General features: G+C 42.9%; 1 protein-coding gene across 3 annotated transcripts in view; it reads left to right on the plus strand.

Annotated features, from left to right (window-relative positions):
• FYN (FYN proto-oncogene, Src family tyrosine kinase) overlaps window positions 1-23898 on the plus strand; it is a 143484-nt gene extending 119586 nt beyond the window's left edge. For all 3 annotated transcript variants that reach the window (XM_064447449.1, XM_064447447.1, XM_064447450.1), the window contains 5 exons: window positions 2798-2977; window positions 4742-4818; window positions 4922-5075; window positions 13454-13585; window positions 22567-23898. In XM_064447449.1, the coding sequence (XP_064303519.1) occupies window positions 2798-2977; window positions 4742-4818; window positions 4922-5075; window positions 13454-13585; window positions 22567-22775 (752 nt within the window). In that variant the 3' untranslated portion in view covers window positions 22776-23898. The remainder of the gene's footprint in view (window positions 1-2797; window positions 2978-4741; window positions 4819-4921; window positions 5076-13453; window positions 13586-22566) is intronic.
• The last annotated feature ends 789 nt before the right edge of the window (window positions 23899-24687 follow it).

The following is a 24687-nucleotide window of genomic DNA, read 5'->3' on the forward strand; positions in this document are numbered from 1 at the left end:
AAAGTTTGGTGGAGCAGTTTGGCCTCTCTTTTTGTTAGAGTGGCACAAAGGTATGTGCAACCAAAATAACCAGCAGGCTGTCCTGGGTTCTTGCAGCTGTTTTCCGATGCAAGACTACAGCGAAGAGCATGGCAGGAAGTCTGTGAAATTTATAGAATTTATAGACTAGTAATATAGAAATTTATAGAATTTTACAGAATTACAGTTGACCTGTTGCAAAGAAAGCTACCTATATTTTCTGTTGGCATCCCCAGCTAGCTGCAGTTTCACCTACTTGTTCTCCATGTTAAACGCATGCAAGGGTTTCAAGTTTATGTTAATACTTAGTGGTCACCTTTGTGTGTTGTAGATCTTAAACTGATACAGTAAGCTAAAGGAGCAAATGCAATTTAAAAAAAAATCTATGAGAAATAAAGTGCCAAGTACCAGTACCAAATATGTCAGAAATTCAAAAATTATTATTACAATTATGACATTATGTTTCTTAAAGTAATGTCTAGTAAAAATATGTTAACAGCCCTGAAGCATTACCAAATTGGCATAGATTAACACAGTAAAAATTAATTAAAAATGCATTAAATAGTAGCCAACTACATATGGGAGGAATTCAGAGGGAGGTCGATGCTAATTTTCTATTAGAGAGAAACATACCAAACCACAAGAAGAAAATTTAACAATTTAAACTGAAATCTGGGCTGAGAGAATAAGTTAACCTTTTTGTTTGATTTTCTTTTTTTAACTGGAGAAATTCATAAAAGTATTTAAAAATAGAACTGCTGAAAATGCTACATGGTAATAGAACAAGTCCTGGGATTTTTATTAAGGCAATGCAAACAGATAATACACACTTAATCCTGTTAACACACCAGGTAAAATCCTAGTTTATTAATGCCAGTGACAGAAACCCTGGTGCTGGTGAAACTAGGTTTTCATTCCTTGTTCACATAATTTGTGGTACCTCTGCAAAGCAGCTGTGACTGACAGCACTCTGTGGTCCAGGGCCTCAGCAGATCCAGATAAAACACACTCCCTTTCACCCATCAGAAAAGTTTTTGGCCACCCTGCTTGAAATTCGGAGGCGAAACCACATCCTTCCCAGCTTACACAGGAATGCCACTAAAGCAAAGTCCTGCTTCAGTTCTGATTTGAAGGACTGAGTGAAACGAAGACCTCAATCACACTGGTGTAGCAGTGGTAGTAACCCACGACGTTACTCCACCACCGGTAGAGGTGACAGCACGTGGCACTTGGCTGGCAGAGGAAAATCATGGCATATTGAAAACCAAACTTGCACTGCACACTTTTGGCTAATATGTGCCTCAAGCCTCCCTCAGCCAGCCTCGTGTGTTGCTGCAGGGGTTGCCCTGTAAGTGAGGGACGACACAGGCAGTGGCTCCCCCACCGCTCTTCCCCTGTCCTCAGCTAGGTGAGGTGGTACCTGCGACCTGACCACTTGCACAAAAAACAATCCAGCTCATTTTATGCTCTGGCAGGTTGCAAAAGCTCATGGTGAAGTTATTTTGGCTTAACCAGTTCTCATGCAGCAGCTGAGCCCTGGTAACAGTGAATGTGCTTTTAACAAAGACAAACCAGGCTTATTCTACATGTTACCTTGCTTGATGTCATCTTAATTTATAGAGACTAGATCTGAGTCTGAGTCTTCATGTAATTTGTAGGCCTTCTGCTATCCTCATGCTTAAGTGCAGAGGAGTAATTTTTACCCAATGTGATTAATTCCGAAAAACATTTAATGTGGTTTTGCCTTATCACACAGCAGCTCCCTATCAACAGATCACAGGTCCCATCCAAAGCCATTTCAGCCCTGGCTCTGGAGCAGGGTTCTGTCAAGTCTGGGCAAGGGACAACCAGAAGGCACTAGGAAAGTGATATTTCTGCCCATTTTAGTTTTCCTTCCTTTCCCTTCCCCAGTCCCCCATCCCAAAAAAAAGCCATTAACATTGGTAGGTGCTTTGTTGTTATTTTTTTTCTTTCCAGTCGTCCTTTTCCCCTTTGCAAACACCCAAGTGAAGCCCTACCTCTTGTGGGGCGCCCTGAGTCAGCCTTCCCCAGCTCTCTCCAGGTCCTTGCGCAGGCTTTCAGGTGTTACAGAAGGCTTGGTAGATGGCTGAAAAATTATGCAACTTTTCCATTTCAGTGCTGACCACAAGTAAAGAACAAAGTGAAGTGGACAGGATCCACCTCATTTTCAATAAGCAGCTGCTAGGCTTCTGGGGATGAGGAGGGAAATGAAAAAGACGCATTTCAGTTTGGAAACACGCCTGTGTTTCTCAAATGAAATCGATTCAGAATTTGTTTCCCGGGAATTTTTCTTAGTATATGTTTTTTTCCTCTGACTCAGAACAAAAACAAGATGTTAAAATGCCTTGCAAATGGAAAGTTTGGGTTTGACCAGTTTTGTTATCCAAATCTGTGACTGGAGCTGTGTTGTCTGTAGCAATTACTTGTTAGCAAGGGAATACATGAAGACGGGTTTCAGCACTCCCGCGTTTCTTACTCAGAGAAGGTTTCTGTGGACATCAGTGGAAGCATTGTCTGAGTAGGACAATGGCGGTTGTGCCCCAGTGCCAGTGGGAGTATTATTTTTCAGTATAATAGAAAAAGACTAAAATATGAGGGAGATGTGGGAGGAATGTAATGATAAGGCAACATGGGAAACCACACTTTAAAAAAATGATTATATTAAGTGTCCTTGCTAGTTCATTCCTTGGTTACATTAGGCATCAGGCAGGAAAAGGAGCAGAAGATGTTTAATCTAACTAAGTGTCTGTGCTTTTAGGTACGTGGAACGGAAATACTAAAGTGGCTATCAAGACCCTGAAGCCTGGCACGATGTCACCTGAATCCTTCTTAGAGGAAGCCCAAATCATGAAAAAGCTAAAACATGATAAATTGGTCCAGCTTTATGCTGTGGTATCTGAAGAACCTATCTATATTGTCACGGAGTACATGAGCAAAGGTGAACCCAGAGCTGCTGCCCTTGATAACAATATTTTTTCTTTGTTGATGCTCGTTGGGGATGCTGAGGGGAGTGCAGTGTGATGCATGAGCAGCATGTGAGGAAGGAGAGAGGGAACAGGAAACCAAATTCACCTCTGGTTTCAGAAGAGTTATGAATTCAACTCCGAACTGGGCCTAACACCTGAAAACAACTAGATGGACAGAGAAAATTTGCACTAGGTGGGGGAGGGAAAAGTTGGTGCAACCTAACTGCTTCCAACTGCATCAGCATCTAAAATCCCCTGACAAGGGGAGATTTGCATTTTCTAGGTTTGAATGATGTTACATGCTGCTTCCCAAGATCCTAGCTTTTCCTGGCATCAAAGAGTTCATATGGCATCTTCTTTCAGTATTTACTCCTTGGCCTAAGATTCTGCTTCTTCTTTTAGCAATCGTGAGTTCTGTCACTTGCACCTCACTTTCAGAGCACAGCTAAATTTTCAGTCCACCCCATTTATCATTTTAATATGTAACTTGGACATATGATTCTTTCCCTCCTCTTCCCCTTTCCCTTTCTCCCTTCTCTTTTTGTCAAGCTACTTAACTGGTAACAATGTAGTAAAATGAGAAAAGGAAAACTTTTCCTTCCATCAGATCTCCAGCAGGGGTGCTGAGAGCAGAGCAAAAAATCTGCTTGTTTTAGAAAAGCAAATGAACCAAATAGGAAACATAAGTTCTCACAGGGAAGTTTCATTGTACATTGGAGGATACACTCTGAAATTTTAAGTGCATTTTTTCAGTCTATTTGGAGTTGATTTTTATTTTCCTGGCAGGTGCCTGCCCACCTCCCTCCTCAGAGGCATCCAAGCTCTGACTAACTCACACTTTAATCATATGTCTCGGTGACAACATGTGCTTTTTCCCCTTTAAAAAAAAAAAAAAAAGAAAAAAAGACTTCTCAAAATCCTTCTGAAGTATGTGGTTTAGTTTGGCTTACTTTACTAGTTTTTACTGTAACATTTTACATCTTTGGATCTGAGCTTGAGGCTGACAATTTATCAAGGGAGAAACGCCTAATCATCTGTCTTTTCCCCTTATTTATTAAACCAATTCACTGACCTTATTTAAAGGAGACTGCCACACTTCTCTGTTTGAATACAAGATTGGGAAGCGAGCTATAGCATCCTAGGCTTTTTTAAAAAGCTACAGGGAACCTCCTTGCTTTCCCTTGCAGAGGGGAGCTACGTCCTTATTGCTTTTGCTAAAATTGCTCTCATTTGATCCCTGCTTTGTCTTCTCTAGTTTTGCATAGTGGTCTTTGAAAATTAATGGTTCGTGCTACATTTAGTTATGAGTTACCTAGAGAAGGAGCACTACTAATTTCTAAGGAAAATTAGCCTTTGTTAATGCTAGCCCCTTTGGGCTTACCAGGCTCCAGACAGACCTTTCTTTCAGAGCAGGTTGAGCTGGGATCTGACTTTTTTCCATAGCTTGTGTGGCTTGGAATTCAGCTGATGCTTTGAAGCGAGCTGGGGCCTTTAGAGAGCAGCAGGTACGTAGTTTCAAAGAGCACTGGAAAAGTTAGGAAGGATCAGCCAATCTTAAAGAAGAGTGAAACAAGTATAATATGAGAATTCTAAGATGTTGTGGGGTTTTTTTAAACTGTCCACGAGAGCTTGAAACGTTGCTGTCTTTAATATTGCACATATCGCCGCACCTCCATCCTGATGAATAGCCGTTGTTTCCCTAACATCTCTCTATTGTGTCAACTTTGCACTTGCAGGGAGTTTGCTAGATTTCTTAAAAGATGGAGAAGGAAGAGCTTTGAAGTTACCGAATTTGGTGGACATGGCAGCCCAGGTCTGTCTTCAGAGTATTGAGCACTTAGGTGTATATGCTTTATAGCCCGCGAATGTCTGAGTTAATTCTGAAATGCACCGATTGTGTTTCATGCTTCTCACAGGTGGCTGCAGGCATGGCGTACATTGAGCGAATGAATTACATACACAGAGATCTGCGGTCTGCAAACATTCTGGTGGGGAATGGCCTAATATGCAAGATTGCTGACTTTGGATTAGCAAGACTGATTGAAGACAACGAATATACGGCCAGACAAGGTAGATACAGCAGCAGGGGTAGCACTAAGTGTCATTCTTGTGACAGGAGAAAAGTGGAATATGGCTTTAAAAAGCTCTCTCTCATATGTTTTGGTGTTGCTTTCAGTATACCCTGAACTGATATTAACTCCTAGCCCAGAACTTCACTGATGAATGCATGTCCTAAAGAGATCATCTTATTTAGTTGTCTTCCCTTTAAAAACTGACCAAAATGAAACAAAGATGATGAGTGAGAGCCCAGGTGGGTGATGTGACAGTAAAGACAAGATCCTCGTGCTGCCATAACAAAGAGGATACTTTTACTTATCAGCCTTGAAAGCCTGAATGGGGTAATCCAGAAAAGCCTATGTAAGCTATTTCTTTTGTAGTGTGCCTTCTAGTATTTACTGACCACTATCGACATTGCTGTGCTATTATTTTCTTTATTTCAAACAGCTCAAAGAATTGTGTGTCGATGCAATGGAGATGTCTCTCTGAGCACTCTGTTTTCTTTGGGAACTTACAAAGTTACTTTAATAGGAAAGACATTTTCCAGTGCCACACAGAGTGCTGGGCACAGCCAACCACTGATACACTATAAAAATGTATCAGAGTATTGTAGCTTTTTTTAAAAAGCATGTGTGTGTTCAGACTGAGCCATGACACAGGCTCTTTGTAGTTAGTCATTCTTTACAAGTCATGCTTAGTTGTCAGATGTTGGTCCAAGTTTGCAGAGCTACGGTTTTGGTCTTTTTCTGTTGGCAGTACATTGGTAGTGCTTGCTCAATATGTGTCGGTAAATACCGCTCTGTCCATTTCAGTGCCAAAACCAAGGAGTGTCCCATTAAATCCTGTTGTATGTCATCAGAAAGCACGTGTTGGTGAAGTACTTCATAACCTGCATTTACCCTTTCCTGTTGTGAGTTTTCTTCTCTTGACCAGGAGTCCCTGTTTCAGCATGGATTTTGCCATTAATTCTCAGGAAAGAGCTAACCTCTTTCTGTAACTTTCAAGTGTTGACAGAAGGAACCAGGGAGTTTCCAGCATGCCTTGCCTTGGCCTGGGAGCAGCAGCTCTCATGCCATTCACACCCCTCTGAACTGCTGTCAGCAGTACCTAGTCACAGGGATGTGGACCATGGGCTGCATCTGCCCTAAAAGTTGCCTGCTTCACATTCAGACAGCGAGGCCTGATTATTTGCGGGGGGGGGCCTTGAAGAACCTCTGGTAGGTACTAATGCAGAGAGTTAACCACTGTTGATTTCAGCCTGAGGGTGGGAATTGCTGCTTGCTAGAAAAAAATAGCCTTGTGTTGTTTTTCCAAAGCAACAGGAGTGTCTGCAGGCTCTGGTAGACAGAAAGCTGCTGCTTGCCCTTCCCCCGTGTAAAAAAATAAGAGTCTTCCTTGAACAAAGCAGTCAGATCCAGTCTGCAAAACGGCTTTGAAACACTGTCCTATATTATCTCCGTTTCTGTCTGGTGTACTGCCATGTCTTTTGTTCCCTTTGGAAACAACCCAACTTACAGTTTGACATGACTAATTATTTGTTTTAATAGACAAGTATGTGACCTACTTCTGGCCAGATTTCTTCAGGCTCCTGATACCTAGGAAATCCTCTGATGACCTGTTTGCTTCCTGGTTTAAGTCTCTCAGAATAGTTGTGCCTTCTTCACACGTTAGAAAGCTGTGAAAACCTGTCTGACTGATGTTGAGGAGAAGGTTAGATTTTGTAAGACAATAAAAATGATTGGATTTTGGGTGGGAAAACTTTGAGCTGAGAAAAGCATAATGCTGAGACTGGCAGGGAGAGGGAGCGTAGTCCTGGGTGTCTCCTGCCTGTCTTCCATGGCAGAAATCACTTGTATTGTGGAAAAAGAGGCAAGGAAGGGAGTAGTAGTTTGCCTTTTAACTTGCATCGCTGATGACCAGGAGATCCGAATCACGTTCGCCTGGCTTCATCTCATGGTGCAAGTATGGAGAAGTCACCCATCCTTCCCATACTTCAGGGCAATGTACTTCCTTCCCCGACCTCAGGGTCAGGCTTAAGTCCTTCAGAGCTACAGAATTCCTTAAAAGGAGACACAAAGAGCTGTAATCACAGGCATCCTGTAGAAAGGTTTTCCTACTTTCTCTAATGTTTTTTTTTGATCCTTTCTTAAATGGTAGCTTATTCTAGGGAGGGGTGCATTTTTGACCAAGCAGCACTCTCAGTTTACATTTCATTATAATTAACCTGGCTTCCAGGCCAGTTGGGCAGCCAGGGTGAGCCTGGGACCTTCAATTTATTGAGGTTTATTGGTTTCTAATGGGCCACTGGAATTTTTCTTCAAGTGGGATTCAGTCCTGGTTTGTTTAGTTAAACATTTGAGCATTGCTTGGTGGAGACCACAGTATCAGAAGGAAATGGTTGCCTCTGCTTGTTTCCCATGACCTATTACTTCAGCCTCCAAGGGGATGCATCTGGGGATTGCTCTGTTTATCTAGCTGACTACTGCTTCAGTGGGAATTTTGACACAGGAGGAGAGCCTGGCCAGCAGAGGGGAGGGGACGGGGAGCGCTCCAGACTGGCAGCTCCTGTGGGGTAAAGGAAATGTTTTGCCTTATGAAATCTGAAGATTAAAGCCTTTGGTCACTCTCTCCTCAGCAGTCGCCCTTCTCTTGGCTGAAGTGTGTTAATATAGAGCTCGTTGTCGGCATGGGGCAGAGGTGGTTTTCTCCAGTCTTGCTTGATCTCCTGCTCCCTTCCCCCACTGTCACTTTTGTCTCCGATTAAATATTTTGAAAGGAAACAGATGGGGATGCTTTGAGCCTCAGCAGGCTAGAGTGCAGGATTCCTGAACCTGTATGGGTATTACTTAGCCTGGTGGTAACGTTTTACTGACCGGTTTATTTTCTTTTTGTTTTGAACAAAGGGGGCCTGACTGCTCCTGATTTATGAGAGGTAAATAAAAAGTGGTTCGTTGTCTGTACTGCCATTTCTCAGCAATCGTCAGGAAGGAAAGAGATGGTCACGTCACTAATGATTTAAAATGTGTGACTAGCAGCTATACACTGCCATTAAATAATACAAAAAAAGTTCTTGGCTTGTAATGAGCATTTGGCTCCTCTTGCTTTTGGAGGAAGTGAGTAATCAAAGGGGAAAAACATGCCTATTACGCCCATTTTAAAGGCTGCACTGGTGGACTGTATTGCAGCCTGCACCATCAGGGCCTGCTTCTTTTGGCCGTCGCTGTTGCAACATCTTCCCACACACAGAGTGTCAGGCATTCAGTCTCGTTTCCTCCATCAGTGATGATGCTTGTGTCAGTCCTGTAAGGCAAGCCTTAAAAGCTCTGGTATCCTACAGGACAGAGAGAAACTTCCCATCACCTCCAGCACAGGATTTCCCATCCAATTCTGCTACCCTTACACTGATCTGGTTCACAGCTACGTGGAGTTTTGGCCAAGCACATGGCATTTTTGTGGAGAGTGCTGAGTGCTCCACAGAGTTGCTGGGGAAGAGTTGTTACTATTCTAAGCAGTAGCAGCTGATACAAATTTAAAATTGCCTTAATAAAAAAAGAGCACAGTTATTTTCCAGGCCTTATTTCTACTGCATACACTGGCAGCACTTGCAGCAATGCTGCTCCAAGCACACATGAAACAATAAGGATCTTTCTGATGCCTTCCAGACAAGTCAGAGCTATTTTGGGAACTCCAGTACGTGTTTGTAAACTCTCAGATCATTTTTGCCTCCTTAACACTTAGAAATATCTCCTTCCTGCCCTGCTTAAAAACAAGTGATGCTTCATATTTTGATTTCCTAGAAATGAGCAGGGATTTTCTCCCCCTCCAGGCTCTCCCCAGCCCTTTTGTAGAGACTTGGCTCCCAGCTCACCAGCTAATCAAATCTCTCTTGTTCGCGACTGACTGTACTGCGAGCTGTAACGTCCAGGGCTTTGTTCTTGCTCTTTGCCTGCCATTCCCCAGGCAAGCCGTGGAATGGATAGGAGGAAGGGCTCTTGCTTCCTAACAGCCAGCCCCCGGGGTCCCAGAGGGGGATCACTCATAACCCTCCTACAGAGATGCCATCTGCTCTGTGAGAAGGAGCGTGGCCAGGTCAAGAGGAAGGGCGAGGGGAAGGGGGCGTGCAGGCAGAGGGCAAGAGCGGTGTTTAGACCCACAGTTCCGCCCCTTGTCCCCCGCTTCCTGGGCAGGGGTCAGCCTGCAGAGCCTGCTTCTGATCGCTGATGTTTTGCGAGGCTTGTAATTTCATGTTCGTTCTCACAGCACAAAAAATGTAATTGCGCAGTCCCTCCCACACAGCATTCATCATCGCCTACCAGGGCTGACTCGTTTCCTGTTACATGCTTGCTTCAGCACTTCGTTTTTACCTTTTGTGGCTTTCCCTTTCCAGCCCCAGGAGCAATTCTCTGCTGCACTATGTTCTCTTGCTAACCCAAGAATTCCCGTGGTTTTGGAGCCTTAGAGCTTGGGGTGCTGCATTTGGTTTGGTTTTAAGATACAAGAGGTAGCAGCTTTGTAGCGTTTCCGGAAACAGGATCATTATCAAGCTGGCCGTGGCTCTGGGACATGAATTTCAGAGGTTTCTGCTTCGTCGAGATTTAGATCTGAAAAAACATAGCTTTGAGGGATTTTCACTTGCCTCAGAAGAAGCCATGCTGAGAGTTGTACGTCAAGGTCACTCAATTATCCCAGCCCCCTTCGCTCCTTCTGATCACGCAACCTGCTTGTAGCCAACAAAGAATTAAAGCAGGGCCATGGATTGATTTTTCTCAAGGAAATCCTCCTGGGAGATAACCTGTGTGAATGCCTGGGCAGAGCCGGGCAGAGGTCCCAAGAACAGAGCTGAGCCTTGTAAAAATCCTCAGAGGTAAGAGGCAGAGCCGGCTGCCCTAACAGTAAATTGTACGAACAGCTTTGGCTTGATGTGGTTGCAAGCAGCGCAGAAACCCAAAAAAGGCTTTCCCCAGGCTGAAATGTTTCAAAAAAAGGGACAGAGATAAAAGCTGCAGATTAGTATCTCGCTTTGGGGCAAAGGCAGGCCATCCTGACCTAAGGAATGCAGTGCGCGGTTGGTTTGTACACATGGAGTTACTGGCCTGCTAGTTTGTAATAAAACGAGTCCCAGCAAAAAAAAAAAGATAAATCCCCCCCACTGATGTAAAATCTGCCTTCAAAGTAGGAGATAGGCTGCCTTGTCAGCTGGGGTAATTCAGCTTATCAGATTTATTGACATGCTTGTCAGTAATATGCATTTTATCTGATGATCTGATGCTGTAATTTGTTTGCAGCACAAAGTCAGCTTGTTTAATAAGCTGCTGAGGCCTAGGCAGAGGGAGAGCATGGGTTTTTTAATCGGTGTATCAGGAAGAGAGTAAGCGCAGAGATTGTCGATCAGGAGCCACGCGCAGCATCTGGTCTGTGCGATCATTTTGTTTAGCAGTAGCAATCGGGAGGCTTCGGAGCAGTGCTCAACACGTTTGGGGATTTTTGTGCTTCCACAGAAGTGCACTGCCTGTGTCTCCAGCGTCAGACATTAGATGGGAGGCAGCACCTTGGGGGATCCTTGTTAGACACACGCACACATACCCCCATTCACGCAAGCTGTGTGTGATCTCCTTGTGTTACGGCAGTGCACGTGTTGTACCTGTAGCTGTGCAGTTGGCCAACCTGGTGCGTCCTCACTGGTCTCTGCACTCCCCTTACTGATGGCTCTGCCATACTGGGTTGCAGGCTCTCTTGGACCTGCATGCATTGCATGGCAAGAAAACCATTAGGCAGGGCTCTGTTAGCAACCTGACTGCCAATCTTGTCTTTCCCTCCTCCCATCTATCACTTCAAACTAAAGTTCAGGAAAGAGTGCACAAAGTGCAGAACATGTGATTTTTGTATGAGTTGTTTTAGCCAGAGAATCACCCCCAGCAGGAGAAACATAGAAACGTAATGACTAGCTATCCTGTCATCAGAAAATCCACAGCACAGCCGTTTGTCTTCTCCAGTAGTGCTCATTACAGACCAATGGGGTTTGTACTGCTCTAGCTCTCAGAATAAGGGATGTGTTGAAATTTTCCCTCCTTCTCACCCACTTACCTTGCTTCTCATCTTCCCATGGTCCCTCAACACACCACATACTCCCCTCCCAGTGCCGCACCAGCAGTAGATGAGGAAGGCAAAAATACCGGCGGAGTTGGCCACAAAGGAGGCTGAAGACATTTCTTTCCTCCAAAGATGAGTTGTAGGGGCTTGCTACCTGTGGATCTGAGTATGAAGCACAAAGGAATTAGACCAGGTTTGGCTCCGCTTCTCAGAAAAACACAGCTGATTAAAGAAAAAAAAAAAATTATGTAATAAAATGTGTGCAACACGCAAACGAACAAACCCTCATGCTTGGCTGTCACACACCACCAGCCAACGTCCAAGGCTTTAGGCTGCTGGCCAGCTTGGAGCTATTTGTTCAGCTGGCATGGTGTGTGTGTACTATCTCAGCTGCACGTATGAGAGAGCAGAGGGACATTACCTGTCATATTCATGGCATGCCTGCATAAGCCCATCTGAAGCCATGCACTCACTGTAGGCCTAGGGAACCCAACCACCAGATATACACAGCTTGCAGTTTTTCCAGGGATCGGCAAGGGTTGTATAGCCCCAGCATCTACCAGTGGCTGGGGTAGCCGTTTCCCAACCCCATGTGGCTGCTGGTGCTGCTGAAGCAGGGCCATCTTCCAGGACAGAGGATCAAGTGATGGCAGGCTGCTGCTGCAGAGATCTTGGACATCACGGCCAAGGCGGCTTTTAAGAGAAGACAAAGTTCTGTAAATTTTGAGTCTTGTAAACTAAGATTGGTCCCATGAAGAAGTGTAACTTAGGGAGATTGGGACCAAAGCAGAGCACCCAAATTTTAACTCCTGCCTGCATATAAGCTAATGTAAATACAGAAGAGGCAGACTTTTCTGAAAGTGAATAGAAATCCAAAAATCCTCCGGCATCTTTGCAAATCTAACCACGGACGTATTGATGCTTAACTAGACTTAAGTCCCTGACTTCAGGCATTAGGGATTTGAAACTTTGTCTTGCGTCTTTTAATTTAGTAGGACTTACTTAAGCAACTGCAGTTTTCCCTAGAAAAAAAATCTTTATTTCTGAGTAATATTCTCTCTTAGGATCACTTACATGAAGAGCAGGAAAAATTTTAGCACGCCTGATGCCTTACCAAGTAAGGAGATGAGAATTACCATGTTTACTTTGTACTCTGAGTCAAGTCAGATTGTGGCATATAGGAGAAGACATGGGACATCGAGCACTGGATGTGATGGCAGAACAGAGCTAGCAGGGAACTGTAAACAGTGCCGTAACTTCAGGCCCTGAGAGTGATTTGTCCACGTTGTTGCACTTTCCACACTCCTCCTGAAAGCTAAGGGAACTTTTATGAGAGGGTGGTGATAAGTCAAAGTCAGTCTGTTTCCAAATTCAAGAGTGTTTGTCACTAGGGATCAGCAATAAGCAATGCAACTCTTTTGCCTGTATGTTAATACAAGACACCAGGGAAATGACTGCATATTTTTTCGTACATACTACGAGTTAATTATTACCACAAGACTGTTCTTTAAAGTCATACTGAAAATATTTTCCCTAAGAAAACAGTAAATGATTGGAAAAGCAAATAAATCAGTGTTTAAAGGCTTGTTATCTTACCATCCTTACCACAACTGGCTCCTGCAAGCTCTGATGATGGATGAGCACATTAGAACTGCACGTATTTAAGGCACTACTGGCTCTTCAGTGCCAGGAGCTTAAAGTACACTGTCAAGTTATAAATCACAGGCCAAAGCTGTGCCTTGACATCATTGCACTCCAAGCAACTCAAGTGGCAGTATTATTTTTAAGTCCTTGCATGTTTCTAATGAAATATTAGGTTTGTTTTTAATTTATGTTTTTGCCATGTTTGTTTGTTTTGTATTTTGCTCAGCTTGAGCAGGGAAACTGGGAGGTACATTTACAATAAATCTCACTTCTATTCATATGTGCTAACTGCGTTTGACTTGCAAATATCACAGGGAAATGTTAATTTAAAACATTTTGGGAGAAAGAATTTCTATTATATTGGGCTTATTGTTTTTTAAAACTTTTTTTTTCTTTTATAAAACTTCAAACCTGAATTTAAATGTCTTAGCCTTCTCTTGGGATGTGGGACAAACTCACCCCTTCCCTCCTAAGTCTTTCCTTCAGCCCTACATGTTCTACCCGCCTGTCCCCTCTGACCGTACTCCATGGAGCTGTTTGTTAACACTTGCCCACAGCTCTGTCCACCTGCACGTGTTGCAGAACACGAGTCACCTGCAAACCGGAACTTTGATTCTGCCTCTGTTCTGATTAAGACTCGTTTATTCTTTCATTAGGTGCAAAGTTTCCCATTAAATGGACTGCGCCAGAAGCAGCATTGTATGGAAGGTTCACAATAAAGTCGGATGTGTGGTCTTTTGGGATCCTACTGACAGAGCTGGTAACAAAAGGGAGAGTGCCATACCCAGGTAAGAAACGGTCTTACCAGAAAGTAGAGCCCTGCTTCACCTGAGGAAAGGAGTGGGAAAGAGCCATATGCTTAAATTGGAACGTTCATTTATTTTCATGGGGCTCCAAGGAGGATGGTTATCATGCATATGTTCTGTGTATGCTTGAAAGCGGTACTGACCCTGAAAGTGCTGTGTGCTGGTCATGATAAAAATGGCAAGAGGACAGAAAACCCAACATATTAATTTCTAATTTTTTAAATTGTTCTCCATTCAATTAACGTACTTCCTAGTCAAATAATGAAAGCAACGTAGAATTACTATACTGTGGAGCAAATAGCTCTCCATAGTATTGCGTTCACTTTAAGATACCAACAGTTAAACTCCCAGAGTGGCATTACTCTGTTTATTCTCTCAGTCTGGTTCTCTGCAGGTTTGATGACTGTCTGAATGTCTGGTATTACCAAATCTCTGTTTTATAAACTCTTACATTTCAATCCTTGCTTTCAAGATGAATGGAAAGGAAAGAAAATAATTCTGTAATGTGCAGGCCAGAGCTCATGGCAGGGTCACAGCGGGGCCAGATTCTCTGCATGGGGGAACCAGAGGCCCCATGGCTCTTTGTTGAAACCCTGCCAAGTATCCGATGGATTAAGGTTTGTAGGAGGGGTGATTGGATCTGCCTATGCAGAAAGAGCTTTTCATTCTGTTGCCCCCCTGAAGATTGCAGGCATTCAGGTGAAGAGGAAAGGGGTGAGGTGAAAGTAGTGCATTACACAGAAAAGAACTTAATCCCTTCATTTTCTTACCAGCACAGATACTAACAGAAGGGCATCTAGCTGCATCTGTATTCTTTTTATTTTAAAAAAATCTCTAAATACTCACCAGTATGGCTGCATGCACTGCAGCTGATTTAATGGAAATCTATGCCCTGCAATGGAAATTTAATGCTCTAAAGCAGTTTCAGTGCTCCAATCTGTGCCGTGATCAAGCAGTCAGATCCATTCATCTAATTGCACAGGAAAAGCATCAAGGCGGAGTTCAGTTTATCCTGTGGTATCTCATACCACTTCAGAAGGCTGAACTCAGCAAAACTAAACTCCCAGAGTTTTATCAGGAATTTCAGCTTTGCTAGTGCCTCATAGCCAGCAGCTGATATTTGGGAAGAGAATATGAAGACTGGAAGGCTTCCCATGATCAGCAGTGAATTTTGGCTTGATTAACAGGGAGCAGCTTAGCAAAGCTGTGACTGTGACAACAGAATGAGGTAGCAGAAAGTGAGATGACGTGTTTCTGTGGAATGGATGAGTCTCTCTGCCCAGCACTTCCCCATGTGGTTAAAGAAGAGCGGGTGTTGCCACCACACGGAGTGGCTGTGTCAGTAGCTGGCACGAAGGTCTTCTTGCCATGAGGATTATTGGCAGTGGCAAGGGAGAGCCATGATTTCTGCAGGTTTATTGAGGGTTAAATGCAGACGTGGCACAACATACAAAGGTCAAAGACAGAAAGAAGGTGTGTAAGACTTAGCTGATACGGTGTTGCTCACAGAGGGTGGGCAATGCTCCTTGCTGGGCTACAGGAAAAGGAAATACCTAGTCACTACCCACCGAGTGGGTGCACAGGGGCTCTCACAAGCTAGGGCAGAGTTAACATGAATTTTTTTCCCCTGAGCTCCACACTGGTGGGACAGAGATACTTAGTGACTGACCTTCTCTCTTATCATGTGCATGAGCACAGACACAGGCACACCCACAGGAAAAATGCTATTCTGGGCAAAAGTGACCATCTGAGCCCCATGATAACTCACAAGTTTGTAACTGAACACAGTGTTGGTCATGGCAGCAGAGGATGTCTGCACTTGCCGAGTGTTCCTTTCCTTCTCTGAAGAAGGAGGCCACTGGATGTGCGTTTAAGTGCTTGCAATATATAATTTCTTGTAAGATCCATGGCAGAAATCTGAGGCATGGTCTGTGTCCTGAAAAAGTGGACAGTTTTATTATGTGGCAGTTTGAGCACATCAAAGACAACTAGTGGCGTCTCTCCTCTTTCAGCATGGTCCTCCCCCTTAATCCCTCACTACATAAAGTCCTCATACACTGAAGGTCCTTCTGCTCACTCTCCCCAACCCATGCTAGGAAGACATCAAGTAGCTGGAAGCAACTTTTTGTGCATTTACACATCACAGAGTCAGCAATTTTCTGGATGGTCACGTACTGCATCAGTTACTGACTGCCCAAGCTCTATGCCAGGGCCCCTCCTCCCCACCAGGACTCCCACCCTGCTCAGCCAGGGAGTCTTAGTCATTCTCATGGTCACCATCACTCCCCCCTCTGTCAGTTTTACCTATGGGCAGCCTCTATTTTAAATCTGAATTTCCAAAGTCTTGAGAGATTTCAGTTTGGTCTCATTCCCCAGACCCTAACTGGGAAAGCTTTTATAGGCTGAGGCAACGGGCGAGAGGAACTGGGTCCTTCTCAGAAGGGTCTGTCTTTGCATGGGGGTTGAAAAGAGGGCTTGGACTTCCCAAGGTGACAAACACCTCCTGAGCTCCTCAGAAAAAACTCTATTTTCCCCTGACATAGAAAGAATAATCCATCTCCTGCTTCATGCTGGGGAGAGGAGGGACCTCCTGGAAGGATAAAGCTTCATGAATTCAAGTCCCTGTCTGGGGCAGGGAGTAGAGTTCAGATGCACCCACAGGGCATTTTCTGCCATCGTGGCATGGCTTGCACCAGGAGGAAAAGATGGCAGTTTAGCCACCCCGAGAGGCAAGACTCAGCCCTCCTCACCCAAGCATACAACCTATAGGTAAGAGAATGCAGTTTGTAGACACTGCCAACCACTTTGGCACCCAAGGCATGGGGATTTCCAAGCTCTGGAAAGGGTCAGCCTTGAAACAAAGAGGGTCATGGAGCTGTCACTCTGCTGTAACACCCAGTTTCTGAAATAGCTGTGGGCATGTTGTCCTGCTGTTCCTGCTTACAGCTTGTAGCAGGCCATGGGGAGCAGGGAGAGGCCCTCAGACAAAGACATTGCTGTCTTGCTTGACAAGATCTTAGTGCCTGGAGAGGTTATATATAGCACACACCCCAGTCCTGTGGTGGTAACCATGTCTGTAGGGCACTGTACCTCATGCCTTGGAGAACCAGGCATTGTTTTAAGCTTGTGTAGAAGGAAGGAGAAGCATAACAAGGAGGACAGAAGAAGGCAGGCAGTATATAGGAGGGGAACAGACCATGTGCATTTCTTGTCCCACGGATTTGAACCAGTTCTTGTCCTGGTGCCCCATTTTGGAAGAGAGGCTGCAGCAGTGGTGGGATATATGACTAATAAAGATTTTGCTGGCAGAGATGAAGATCAGGCTAGAGTTCTTAATCAAGCTTTGCCCCAGACCCTATAGCTCCCACAAGCAAGACTGACTTTTTGACAGGTGTCCTCTCCTTCATCCTTCAACCAAGCCTGTTTCTCTGTTGATGGACATAATGGACTGCTATGATAACTAACTTATTAGCACTTTTCCTAGCCTTCCCTAATGCTTTCCCATTCTTTTAACAAGGCAGCAGATTGAAATAAGCAACTTTCACAGTCTTTCTGGGCATTGAGGTTCTACTTCCCCACTATTGCAGTGGGGAAATAAAAACTATATATGGGCAGAAGAGGAACCAAGTTTAAATAATAGTCTGCTTAGTTGACTTTTTTCAGTTTCTGTTTCTTTCGGCTTTCACAAATTCTCCTTGGATCTTAGTTTTGATTTTTTTAATGGAGTTTAAAAGGAGGAGGCTGCATTTCTCTAGGAGTAGTCAGAGGATTTTGGGTTTTTTAACATGTTGCCTTTTTGACAGGCAAAAATCTCAGCTGCACTAAACAAGCACCTCTGAACTTACCCCTTCTGCTTTCTGCTGTGCTTGTCATATGAAGAGCATTTACATTTTATGTCTAGCGTGAGAGCCACCATGATGCTATCCACATTGCTGCCTCTGGCCAGGCAGGTCTCTACATTTGGGCTCCAAGCAGCTCTACAGTCCCTGGGGAGCTGTGTTCAGCCTCCTCATCCCTGGGGGAAGCTGGGCCACAAGTGCCAGGGAGTGCATGGTATGCTGCCCAAGGCTGGGGCTGAGTACACATCAGTGAGCCAGCATATGTGTGTGTACTGTCAACATGGATGTTAGATAAGGAGTTGAGAGAGATGGTACTAATCAAATAGCGCAGATAAGCTCAGGTGGGTTTCTTTTAAGCATGAAAGCCCCACTTACAAGTGCTATAGCTCAAAGTTGCATCTCTTATACCAAGCAAATAATAGCTTACTTAAAAAAACAAAACAAAACAAAAAAAAACCCCAACAGATATTGATAGCCTAGCTTGGTTGGTGTTTTGAGGATGAGAGTTAGTTGTTGGGGTTTTCTAAATGAAGTGGCATGACGTCCTGATTTTTAAAACTTGTTACTACCTTTGCACAGAAATAACTAGGTTATATTGTACTCAGTAAGAACAGCATTATGCTTCAAAGGTTGTCTTCCTTTAGGAACAGCTTTCCTGTTCCCTTCAGTGCATTATCATGCCTGCATATGGAATAATCTCCCTGCCTAAACCTATATGCCATCCCTGTGCCCTCACCTCTGGCTTTTCTTTGGGACTGTCCATGGAAGTTAGAAATTCTGCTTCCAGATCAAACTGAACAAAACCCAAAAATCAACCTGTCTCCATCATACCTCTCTCTTTCGAGAGCACGCTCTGAGTGCCAGCGTGATCCAGCCTCTCTGGAGGACTGCACAGTTTTACCTTCTCAAATATACTAGAGAAGGGCCAACATGTCCACGTTTGAGGAACCTCTGAACATGAGAAGAGGCACAGCTCTGAGTTCTTGGAGAATCTGAAATACAGCATTTCTGGGGATAGACAGAAGCTGAGCTGTTGTTTTAAGAGTCCTACTGTAAACATTTGTGTCTGATTTGTTTGATCATTGGTCCAAAAGCATGCAGTGCATCCTGAAGGAGCATAATTCTCAGTCCAGGGGAAGAAAGCAAGAATGAAGTGGTTTAAAACCATCACTGTCCTCACTGGACTTCACACTGCCCAAAGTAATCTATATAGCGTGTTAGCTTTGGATGTGGGGATGCTGCCTAGTTACAGTAATGTTTCTTGTCTTCTGGAAGAGCAGCATTGCCCAGATCTGTGCTATTTGCACATCTGCTGTGCTCCATCCAATCGAGCAACTCAGAGCACTCCAAAGCACTTTTTCAGTTTTTTCTTTAGCCATAACTTTACATCCTCTTTTTATGTCACAGTAACTCTTACTACCGCAGCTTTTCCAGGCAAAGTCAAGCCGCATTCTGTTTCTGTCCCCAGTCCATATGGGCAGTAGATTTTTATTGTATTGAGTGTTAAAGTAGCCATATCCTGTGGCATCCTAAGATTATTGGAGGTTTCACTAATAATGCTGGATTGTGGGAGGTTATTTCATTTTTGTTCTTCTCAGGGAATAAAAAGCTAACGGAAAAGCCATCTTTTGGAAATTGGATGTTTCCTTCTTGGTCCAAATGGTAATTGTGGAAACATCATAAGCACAAACTGACTTTTCAAGCAGGTGAAATAGGTGTAGTCTACAGAAGAATATTGCTGTGTATGTTATTCCACAGATTTAAGAATTTTAGGATAAACTTTTAAGGAGTCTAGATGTGTACTGCAAGCAGAATTTCATTTATTATTTACTAAAAGAGTTGAAACTCTCAGGTATTCATTAGGAGAGAAGAGTTGTACAGCTGCTCAGATATTCTCTCTGTGATGTGAGAAGTGCAGATACAACAGGCTCCTGTTATCAAAAGGAAAACATTAAAACATGTAGGATAAGATAAACAAACCTAGATAATAGGTTTGTAAACATAAACAGGCCTTTTAAGAGGTAAAAAGTATACCTGAAACACTGTTATTTTTATAAGCCTGACAAATAATCTGATCCATTTTGAAAAAAAAAATTATTATAAACTCTTTTTCAAGCACATGTCAAAACTGACATAATTTCTTTGGGAAATCCTGCAGCCCTTGCTGGATGTATGAATTCCAGTAAGGTACATGAGGTTTACTTGGTTTAGTTACATATCTGAGTTTTACTGGCAGGGAAGAGAAAGGAGAAAGGAGAAGAAGGGCATCTTCCTGGACTATACCGTGATGAGAAAACCTGGCTTGACCAACTTTCCAGGGACAAAAAATGACAGTGATTTCAGACAGCAAAGTCTCTTTTCTGTTCTTCTTTCCATCTATTTTTTTTTAGAAAAGGGAAGTGAAGAGCTGTTTATGTTTTTCCTCCCCCCCCTCTCTCCTCAGGGTTTTTCTTCCAGCACACAGTTCGTTATCAAGTTTCAGAGTGTGCTTTGCAGCACTGACTAATGCACTGGATAAAAATACCAAACATTTGATATCTTAGAATAACAAATCAGTTGGGAAGGAGCTTTTCTGCTGCTGTTGCTTCTGCTCATGTTGTACTTAAAGGGGTACTGACAAAATAAAAACAAGGAATGGAGTTTGTGGTTTAGGTATATACAAAGATGAGTTACCGGTAACACTTAGTCTCATAGCGTTTAATGTGTAAGGGAAGCAAAGCACAGCAGAAGTTCTTACCCCAAAACATGAGGTAATTCAGCCGATTCAAAGACAAGGATGTGAAAAAAAGGTGCAGATTTTTGTTCAAAACACGAATTAAAAAACCCTAATATTGAGAAAACAACATGAGCAAAATGCCCGGTTTTTTTTCTTGTAGCATCTTCAAAACAGCAAGGCCAGAGGTTTGGGTTGATGCTGCCTTTGGGTTGGTGATGACTAACAGACCACTGGTGTGGTTTTGTAATTTAATAAAAAAGTAAAGTATGTTTGAAAATGTTCTTGTTGGATAATGAGGAACACCCAAATGTTTGTTCAGTGTGTGGTTTGTTGTGAGCCTGTGTGATCTAACAGGTTGGAGTCAATAATACAGGAGAACCTTAACTCTATGCAGAATCTTATGTCTGCAGAAGACCATTGTTACTCTGTTTCCATCAGTCTGTGGAGTCCTAACCACAGACCACTTAAGGTGCCATACAAAGTGTTCGCTCCTACTCTTAAACATCTAACACCAAAAATACAGTGGGTGGATGCAGGTGATAAATCAAACGCAAGAAACCAGTGCTAAAGCATTGGTCTGTAGATTAGGAAATACTATAAATCAGTAATCTAACCTTTCTTTTTGCAATTATAACTGCTAAAGGGAAAGGTAAGGAGAGGTTTGTAGGAGGATGAGGCAGTTTTCTGGGAGGTTCCTCCAAGTGCAACAGGCAGCATAAGAAAGAGCACATCAGCACTTGTTTCAAAATTGAAGGTGCTGCAGTAAGCTAACCAGAACTGTGACTTGACCAGGACATGGCCAAATGAGAGCCTAAATGCTAGTGGGGCAGCCTGTGAGAGGCTTTGAAAGTGAAGACAAGCAGCAGGTATTTTACAGAGCAAGCAGGAAGGAGCAAGTGGCCAGACCATGCAAGGGGTGGCTACAGTAACAGGCTAGGAAAATGATCCTTGCAGAGACGCTACAAATGGATATCAGGAGGAGAAAATTACCCTGTCAAGATAAGAGGAAAAGGTGTTCTGTTATCCTAACATGAGATGAGAATCTGAATGTGAATGGTCAGGAAAGGCTGTATTTTGCAGATGCTTCTTTCAGAACATCTTTAAGAATTAAATGCAGCCAGGACGTGAGGACACAGAATAAAGACCAAATCCAAGGATACAGCTACGTTACCAGCCTAATTCCTACACAGTGTAAGGATAAAGAGGACACCCTGAAAGAACAGAGTGGAGGAGACCCAGGGAAGGATGGTGTCATGGAAGCCAGTGGGAGGATAAGCTAACAGAAAGAGCAACATCAAAGTGCTGTTTTCTAGATTTGGTCAGGGAGGCGCGTAAGTGTCCCTACCAGTGCTCATGCAGAGCTGCTTGGCAGGACCCACCAAGTCAGGGGAGTGAAGCCTGCAGATATTTTTCAGCAGAGGAGTGGGGCAGGGCTGGCCAACTGGCAAGCCACAGAGCTTGCAGTCAGTGTGCATGCTTTCTCTGAACTACTTCTGCATGTCCACAGTGCCAGTCTTACCATTGGTACTGCTAAAAAGCCGAAGGAACTACTGGAAGAGATATTTAAAATAAACTTAAAGTTGACTGCAATTCACATACAATAGAAATCACTTCAGCAGAGGAATCAAGGGTTGAAGGGGTTGCATAGAAAAGGCACGGTAGCAAAGGACCTGGCTTGCCTCTTAGAGACAATCATGATAGTAATATAACTCTTTACCTATTCTGAGAGAAGGCTGTGGTTCTGCAGTAGAGCTGTTTTGCTTGGCATTTGACTTTTCTTCTGAGCAACTTTGTTCTCTTCTGGGTTGGGATCGAGCAGTGGAGTATGGTAGAAACAATGCTAACCAGTACAGATCGGGGCAGTGCAGTTCATTAACAGCAGTAAGCTTCTGAACTGACATTGAAAGTATTGCTGCTGGGCATTCTTGGTGGCCCAAAGTAGCAGAGTTTGTCTTGAATGTCTCTGTAGCATGACCTGACAGACTACTTCAAGAAAGGCCCATGCTCAGTGTGAGGGTTTCAAAAATTCATCTTAATTTCTAGAATTTTGAATAGTATTTGTTGTAATGCATTTGTTTTCCTTAACCACTCAATGTAATATATTTCACGGCTACTGTTCTTGGAGAGGGAAAGTGCCAAATCCTGCCATTGTGAATAAACCAAGAGGGTAACCACGGGAGCAGCATTTTACTCATCACTGGATCCTAAAACCCTCTACTGAGAAAGAAAATAATGCAGATTACCTTGCAGTAGATGAAGAGCTGAAACAGGACAACGGGGTGGTTTTGTTTCGCTTGTCTGAACCGAAAGAAATGAGTATGACTGAGAAAACCATATGTATTGTAGATATGATTATCCTCAGGTTAATTTTCCTGTAATTCAAGCGTGGATTTCTCTGCCCTTTACAGGCATGAATAACCGTGAAGTCTTGGAGCAAGTAGAACGTGGTTATCGGATGCCATGTCCTCAGGACTGTCCCATCTCCTTGCACGAGCTTATGATCCACTGCTGGAAAAAAGACCCAGAGGAGCGTCCAACTTTCGAATATTTGCAGGGTTTCCTTGAAGACTACTTCACTGCAACAGAACCCCAGTACCAGCCTGGTGACAACCTGTAAACCCCTGGTCTGCAGACACTGTCATGAATTACCAGGTGTTTCTTAGCCCTGCCCCACCTGTCCTTCAGCTTCCAACTCCGTGATCGGCTTCTCCAGAGTGCAGCATCTTCCAGCACCGCCGTGCACAAGAGGGGCTGAAGCTGGGAACTTCCTCAGCCCTTGCCTATGACCACTTGTCCTAATAATCTGAATGTCCTGGATTAAGAGGAGAAAAACGCTTGTTTTATCTTAAGCAAAGACTCCAAAACTGCATTGTATTGATGTTATGTAAACTGCAAAACCTCTGTTCATTGTAAATAGTAACTCAGTGCCAATAACTGATCCTAGTGCTTTCCTTTTTTTAAAACGCAAAACCTATGTGATTTTAACTGGTCTTCTCCTGATTCAACTAAAAGTATTATTTTCCAAAAGTGGCCTCTTTGTCTAAAACATTTTTTTTCAAGTTTTAACAAATAAAAAAAAAAATCAGGACAGGTGTTTGGTTTTTTGCTTTTTTTATATATAAAATATATATAATATATATACATACCTGTACATACATATGGGTGCTATTGCAGAGGAAACTCATTTGGAATTGAATGAATCCTGCTGCAGCAGTGCCCGGAAAGTGATAATTTTACTGCAGACATGAAAACACTGGTGGGATTCTGAAAGCCAGTGATCTAATTTTTGGCTTTTGCCAAGCATGATTTTTTTAAATTGGATTGCACTTTTTGTTTATGATTATGTACCTGTAGATGGTTGTAACTTTGCTCTTTCAGGAATCATGTGCTGTATTTACAGTAATGTTTCCAATGTTTGACAAGTGTGTGATGATTTGTTCTTGAAATTAAAACGAACATATTTAAAGCAAGAAAACTACACCATCACCGTTGGAACTGGAAAATTGAAACTGCAAGGACTTCCTGTATCAAAACATGTATACTGAAATGTTTCGAAAAGATTTATTAAACAGTGTAACCACATTCAGATGGTCTTAAAATCATAGCATATTAGCCACGTCCACCTGCTAAACTGTTGGTCATGCAACTAGGATTTTTCTGTTTTGTGTGTAACATTTTTCCATTGTAAAATAAGTGTGTTAAATGTCCTGTACTGCTAATGAAATTACTTTTCCTATGTCTGCAAGTTCTCCAGTGGAATTACTATGCACTTCTTTACATTTCATGGAGGATGCACAGAAGAAAGTATTACCTTTTCAGTTGTCTGTACCAGCCTTGAATTACTTACGTTTAACCAAAAAAAAAAAAAAATTCCTTTCTATTTCTATTGAGTTTTTAATACTGAGTTGCAAATTTTAAAGTCTTAATTACATTTTGTTATGGTTTATTTGCAAGTTTACATTTTAAAACTGTTTAACTTTCTTAATTTAGTAATTAAAAAAAGAGCATTTTACATTTGGATAGTTGTTCTTTTGTTTAAACTGTGGAGATAATGGTGGAGATGAGATAAAAACTTTTCAAGAAGGGGTGTCATGCCATTTGGGGCATCATATTTCATAGGAGTATGCAGTCCAGTTACCTGTGGGACATCATCTTCCGAATTCTGAAGTCAGTATGTTTTTAAAGAGCTGGAGTTCAACTGTAGGGAAGATGGCTGAATGCATAGCTAGTCTCTCATTTCTCTGTTCTACAAGCGGTTTATTCTTTAATAGTTCTGTTGCATTTAACGTGAATATTTTTACAAGTGTCGCAGGAAAACATTTTCTATGCCTTCTATTGCTGTTATTGCTTTAAAATATTGCAGCCAAGTAAGACTTCCTGACAGTTGAAACTTTTTTTTAATTATTTAATACTTAGATTGTGAAGTCATATTCTGAATATTCACACATTTTCTAAAGAGAGCCTTTTTCCATTCCTGAAAACTAACCCATTAATGAATTAAGGTTCAGAGAACAAATTATCATCGTTGT

This window comes from Phalacrocorax carbo, chromosome 3 (assembly GCF_963921805.1).
Source record: "Phalacrocorax carbo chromosome 3, bPhaCar2.1, whole genome shotgun sequence".
Taxonomy (NCBI): Eukaryota; Metazoa; Chordata; class Aves; order Suliformes; family Phalacrocoracidae; genus Phalacrocorax; species Phalacrocorax carbo.